At 38.1% G+C, this 7113-nt stretch overlaps 1 protein-coding gene across 1 annotated transcript in view; it reads right to left on the bottom strand.

The window, feature by feature from the left end:
• Positions 1 to 2385: 2385 nt before the first annotated feature.
• LOC106868016 (atrial natriuretic peptide receptor 1) overlaps positions 2386 to 7113 on the bottom strand; it is a 100713-nt gene continuing 95985 nt past the window's right edge. The window contains exon 22 of the mRNA XM_052970332.1: positions 2386 to 2484. Coding sequence (XP_052826292.1) covers positions 2386 to 2484 — 99 coding nt within the window. The remainder of the gene's footprint in view (positions 2485 to 7113) is intronic.

Below are 7113 nucleotides of genomic sequence, written 5' to 3'. Positions count from 1 at the left end.
ATTTTAATTATTATATTGTTTATTCTTGACTTCTTATTATTATTATTTACTAAGACGTAAATGAAACATGGTTTTATTATTATTAAAATAACAAGAATTTTGAAGAAATACTTTTACAATGCTAATTATGTACAAAAGAATTTATTGTCAAAAATCTTTAGCCAACATCTTAAGGGCTTTTAGAAATTGAAAAGTAAACTAAAAAGTAACCTAAAGTAATCGCCCTTTAAGTTGTAGATCACACGCCAAATAAACACCGATATAATTTAATGATATTGTATTATCCTTGAAACAAATATGAACCTCACACAAACTCATTGATATCACCCATACATAATTAATTTCTGGGGTATTTGTGAAATACTAAATATATCAAATAATTCAGAGCCTCCATCCGAATGAAAAACGAGAGATATTTAATGCAGTATTACATAGGTGAATAAGAATATATATGTTGTGCGACAAAAAAAATGCTTTTAAATTATATTAATCTGTAACTAATATTGTTCTCACGTCTCTGGTTAGTACAGGAGACAACTCGGTACATGCATTAGTATTATTCTGTTCTCGTCAGAAACGCATATTCGTCCTTTGCCGAGGAAGAAACGAATTATATATTAATTATTTTACAAGATTGTATATTTGTTGATGTAGAACAATTGGCTCCTTTAGAGAAGAGGACATATTTTCTCCTACCTGCAATAAACAATACTTAAATTGCTGTTGATATATTTAATGCTAGCGAGCTAGCAGAATTGTTAGCACGCCGGGCGAAATGCTTAGCTGTATTTCGTCTGCCGCTACACTCTGAGTTCAAATTCCGCCAAGGTGGACTTTGCCTTTCACCCTTTGGTGGTCGATAAATTAAGTATCAGTGAAACCCTTGGGGTCGATGTAATCGACTAGCCCCCTCCTCACAATTTCAGGCCTTGTGCCTATAGTAGAAAGGATATATTTAATGGTGGCATGGGCAACATTTTCCAGGATGCGGGTTGCATGAGACATGATTCGTCATCAAGCGGGCCGCACTATTAGACTATTCAAGGCAATTTTTCGTTAGGAGTACCATTCAGGAAGTTCTACGGGCCACAGTTTGCTTATGATATATTTAATGTAAGTGGCATCGAAAACTAAGTAGAGACGAGGATACTGAGAGAAAAATCATTGCATATGCATGCATATTTACAACTGTTGCACATACTATTTATAGAGGTGCCGATAATGCAAATGAACTGTACATGAAAAAATATATAAAAAGAAAAAACGGAGAAGCAAAAAAGTTAAACTTACCGTCGTTATTTTGTGATTTACATATGAAGGCGATTTGTAAATTAAGAAAGAAAATAACCCAAAGCGAATTAAGGACAACTTGGTTTGTGAAGAAGCAATCTTGTGGCAGGATATATCTATATATATATATTGAGTCGTATTGGTGGCTACGTGACATCGTATGTAAAGGGAGGGCTCAACTGTCACGGCAGATCACAGGAATGAAAGAAAATAAAACACATGTGTATTCTTCGTGATCAGTCTTCTCATCTAAGAATTTCCAGAAACTTCTTCCTCGTTTTATTTTGATCATTAAATAGAAAAGATAATAACTATAGCTGACGATTATGAGCCATATCTGAAAATATGTTTCGCAGTCGAATACCAAAAGCGTCTATATGAATCTATATGAATTTTTGTGGGGTTTTTGTGTTGGCGGTGGGGAGTTGGGTTTTTTTCTCTTAGCTTGTTTGTTTTTTAACATATACGTACTTAGATCAATAACTTGAACGAAATATTTTAACGGTAGAAAGTTTGTGTTCATACTCTGTACCGATTGCTAAAATATATTTTAAACATTTTAAATAAATTACTTCGACAGACAGAACATCAAATTTATCATTTTTCTCAAATATATAAAACGAAAACAGTATTTTTTTAATGTAGTTCCTAGAATCTAAAGAAAGTGGGTCTTAGTAAAAGCGGGGGTACCAAGAAATAGTAAACATACCATAAAGTTTTAGTACAGTGGTGGCTGTTGCCTCATAGGTGTAATATGAATGTATAGGGTACGCAGACCTGACAGAGCAGCCATTTTATACGCCTGAGTTTGTTGAAGTTGAAGGTATGCTACTTTCAAGAAAGAAGGTGGCCAATTTGGCTGCTGTATCGGCAGTAGTGTATTAATAGGGGAGTAAGGGGAGCGACCGTTCCTCGCGAGCACATTTTTCAAAATTGGCGCCTTTTCAACAACCCTTTAACTCTTTACTTGTGCGATAAAATACGAATTTTTTTTTTCTGTTAATCTCATGGTCTTGGGAGAACTTTGTGGAGTCGTTACTTTACTTGACCAACCTCCCGTGTTTTTGAACTGTCTGCTCAATCTCTTATGATGTGTTAGTGGCCACTGACAACAGAAGAACCAATAGAAACTGTGACGTCATAACCTCTCGGCACTGGACGATCCCATGGAGTTTCATCTTTTTCACGTGACACCTATATCAATAGCTGTTTCAAACATAATGACATTGGTATTGAAACATGAAATTAATGAATGTAAAATACAATTACATATAACTAATGAAATATTTCGCCTAATATAAGAGAAATGGGTTCTAATAATTCTTTCCAATTTCGACTCACACCCACCAGTTTTAGAGGGAGAAATCTTGATTACATTGACCCCCTAGTATTTGAATGATACTTTATTTTATCTACTCCTTAAAACAATGAAAGAAAGGTATGTGTCACGGTACCTTTTCTTTTATGTGTTAGCTACCCCTAACTTTAGATCTCGGCTACACCTCGGAGTATAGGGTCAAAATCCTCGCTATACATCTGCGTATAGGGCGGCCAAAACCTGGCTACGCCTCTGGTTTGCTGGTTCCTGAACACAGACACAGTTCCATAGATACAGAAAATCCTGAATATTGTAACTTCTGTTTTCTCCTTGTTACTGGATATCACCGACTCACAAACAGAAAGAAAATGGTGATAATTTACCGATAGTGCATCTGTGTTGTTTAGCCTCAGGTCAGTACTGGTCAAGCTGGTCTATGAGCAAACGGCATTCTAGTCATGACCATCTTGACATCTATTTATATGTTTTTTCAGACTGAATATTTTTTTCTACTCTAGGCACAAGGTCCGAATTTGGTGGGGGCGGGCAATCAATTACATCCACCCCAGTACGTGACTGGTGCTTAATTTATCGACCCCGAAAGAATGAAAGGTAAAGTCGACCTCGGTGGAATTGGAACTCAGAACGTAAAGACAGACGAAATACCGCTAAGCATTTCGCCCGGCGTGCTAATGTTTCTGCCATATCACTGCCTTTTCAGACTGAATATTTAAGATCATTTTATCCAATATTTTACAGACGGTAGAATGAGATTTGAGAAAGTTGAGGAATATTTAGCAGTTATTTCTAGGAATTCATGTCACCACGTAGAAGTTCCCTCAGTGGTTGTTGGTTCCTGTCTTTGTTACAACAGTGGAAGAAACAATAGTTTTTACATTAACAAGAGGGTTCTAATTCTTTCTAATCTCGTCTCAAACCCACCAATTTTAGAGAGAGGGGTCAGTCGATTACATTGGCCCTAGTATTTCACTGGTACTTTAAATTATCTACTCCTTGAAAGAATGAAAGGTGAAGTTGTTGGTGGAGGATTTTGAACTCAGAATATAAAGAGCCGGAAGAAATGCCGTCAAGCATTTTATCCGACACGCTAACGATTCTACCAGGTCGTCGCCCTAGAAAGTTCCAATAATAATATGGAGAATTAATTCTGTTGCATGTTCTTCTCGAAACATATTTCTTACGTTTTCGTATGTTGATTGGATAATTGTTGTAGTCATCGCAGAATCGTTAGAACATTGGATGAAATGGCTTGCAGTATTTATTCCAACGCTTTACGGTCTGAGTTCAAATCCCGCTAAGGTCAGCTTTACCCTTCAGCTTTTCGGGGTCGGTAGTGTAAATTACCTGTTAAGTAATGGAGTCGATGGCATTGACTATCTCCTATTACTGGCCTTGTACCTAAATTAAAAACAATTATTGATAACTTGTGCAATGATTCAAGTAAGATTAAATTGTTTTCTTAATTCTATGAGAATAACCTTTGCTGAGGGCTTTTGTCATTTCTATACTTTTAATCTTATAATTTTCCAGTATCCTAAGATATAATGCTTCTTCTATATCTAAGGATCTTATGATCTCTTCATTTGCCAAATCGTCTCGAGTACTTCCTATGATTTTCCTTCGCTTTATCGTCATCACAGTACTTTTCTTGATAGTAAAAGTCATCCTAAGCTACAACTAAATATTTGTTTGCATCCGGTTGATTCTCCCTTTGCTTAAAACTTTAAATTATTCACGTCAAATGCACACAGCCTCATACAAATCGGACTGTGGGGTCGCTAGAAGATCGCTTTAACCAGCATCGAGAGTGACTACGTTCTCGGAGAAACTCTGGGCATCGATGAGAATGAATTAGTTTTGCAGATCTGGAGGACTTAAAGACCGGTGACTATCATAGATAACTTTCAGAATCTTTAGTCTGGCAGTGTTACCAAAGGGCATCATTGACAGGACACAAACTCCACAGAGACGAAAGTGCTGTCGATCGGGTCTGTTCGAGATGCGTACGGAACGACGAATCCGTTCTGCACGTACTTGCTCAGTGTCTGAACACTACTGACGTCCTGTGGAATTAAGTAAGACAGTTGTTGCCTCATGTAGGATGGATCTGGCTATCGGCTAAGTCAATCGTGGAGATATTCCCGCCATACTACTTTAATAGGGCAGAGCAGGCAGTTCTGTTCCATATGTGTGCACATTGCTTGGAGACAAAGGGCATGTCTCCAAAGCAAAAATCCGCGTCTCCATAGCAAGACACTGTGAGTAGCTCGTATCTTTATACTGTGTACATCAAATGGTATACATGCATATGTATAACTTTGATAGGTTTCGGCTAGTATAGGATGATCTGGAACTCGAATGAGGATAGGAAGCTCCGAATGACCCGTCCTTGTTTTTTTCCTGTCCTTTTTTGTATCGTCTAACTGTCCGGATGTTTTGTTGCCGCCTGTTACGTACTTGTTTCATTTTTTGTTATATATATATATATATATATATATATATATATATATATAGATAGATAGATAGATAGATAGATAGATAGATAGATAGATAGATAGATAGATGTTATCGTAAAACCCTAGGGCATTCCTGATTGACCAGATCTATGACTAAAATTTCCCCAACCATGACCACCACGGGCTTCTATCGAACACTTCGTATCTAGACCTACGTTATAGAATAAGCACCCACAACCGCACACGCTCTTTTTGTTTCTTTTCAAGATAGTGCGGTACGATTTTAGGAAGTTCTGGTTGTTATTTTTAACAGGTCGGGCGACCACATAACGTTTCTTTGGTTAAACAAAACAAATAGGTATTTATAATTTTATATCTAATATATCATCGTCGTACTTGCAATGGATACCACCAATCAAAGCGAGTGACATGCTTTAGCGTCTGTTTTCTTTAAACGACCAGCGGCCAGCTGACATCTGTAAGCTGCAGGTATCATGCCTGTCTTGTGGCGACTGTTTATTCAAGAATTGCGTGCCTGGTCGTCATTTATTTGCGTAGCCAGCTACGACAGAGTAACGTGAAGTCATCACAACTGTTAATCAATTTATTAAAAAGTCATGGTTGTTGAATTGGTAATCCTTTAAGCTGACATTTACTAAGAATACTACGTTTAAATATATGGTTGTGTGTGTATATGTATATACATATATATGTGTGTATGTGTGTGTATACACACACACACGCACACACACGCACACACACACACACACACACACACACGTACACACACACACACACGCACACACACACACACATATATATATATATATATATATGTGAAAGTATATATTTAGGCGCAGGAGTGGGTGTGTGGTAAGAAGCCTGTTTCCCAACCTTATGGTTCTGGGTTCAGTCCCACTGCGTGGCACCTTGGGCAAGTGTCTTCTACTATATCCTCGGGCCGACCAAAGCTTTGTGAGTGGTTTTGGTAGACGGAAACTGAAAGAAGCCCGTCGTGTATATGTATGTGTTTGCGTGTCTATGTTTGTTCCCCCACCATCGCTTGACAATCAATGTTGGTGTGTTTACGTCCCCTTTCGGCAAAAAGGACCGATAGAATAAGTACTAGGTTTACAAAGAAGTCCTGGGGTCGGTTTTTTCGACTAAAGGTGGCGCTCCAGCATGACTGCAGTCAAATGACTGATGAAAGTAAAAGATTAAAGACTATGTGTGTGTGTGTGTGTGTGTGTATGCATATATGTATTTATGTATGTACATAATTTTGCTTTGTTGTTATGCTATCCTCTACGGTTTACACAAACATACACGCTCACAAACATACACGCACGCGCGCGTGCACACACATGCATACACATGCACACACATGCACACACAGCACGAATGGATTAGGTTATCACCCGCTGAGTATGTGGAACCATTATCAGCATTGTATTATTCTGTTTTCGAAACCAAAGTGTTTAAATTTACTTACCTTAGTCGAACTAATTAGTAAACAAGCAAGGCTGAACTGTGAAACTCTAAAATCTTTATCAGACACTATAAGAAGTGAATTCTTCATGTTTATGATCCAACAGAAACAGAAATCAACTCCTGGTTTCTAAAAGTGAACTAAAACTGAAGCCACTCTCTAACATCCTTCTAACTACAACAACGCTTATTGCTCAGCAGAAGTGACAATTGACCTTTAACATTTTTGTATATAGAGGCAGTGGAGGCGCAATGGTCCAGTGGTTAAGGCAGCGGACTCGTGGTCATAGAATCGCGGTTTCGTTGTGAGTGTTTATTGAGCGAAAACACTTAAAGCTCCACGAGGCTCCGGCAGGGAATGGTGGCGAACCCTGCTGAACTCTTTCACCACAACTTTCTCTCACTCATACTTCCTGTTTCTGTTGTGCCTGTAATTCAAAAGGGCCACCTTGTCACACTGTGTCACACTGAATATCCTCGAGGACTACGTTAAGGGTACACGTGTCTGTGGCGTGCTCTGCCACTTGCACATTAATTTCA

The sequence above is a fragment of the Octopus bimaculoides genome, chromosome 9 (assembly GCF_001194135.2).
Source record: "Octopus bimaculoides isolate UCB-OBI-ISO-001 chromosome 9, ASM119413v2, whole genome shotgun sequence".
In the NCBI taxonomy this organism is placed as follows: domain Eukaryota; kingdom Metazoa; phylum Mollusca; class Cephalopoda; order Octopoda; family Octopodidae; genus Octopus; species Octopus bimaculoides.
Note: the sequence above shows the minus strand (reverse complement) of the source record. Positions and strands in the feature narration are given on the sequence as shown.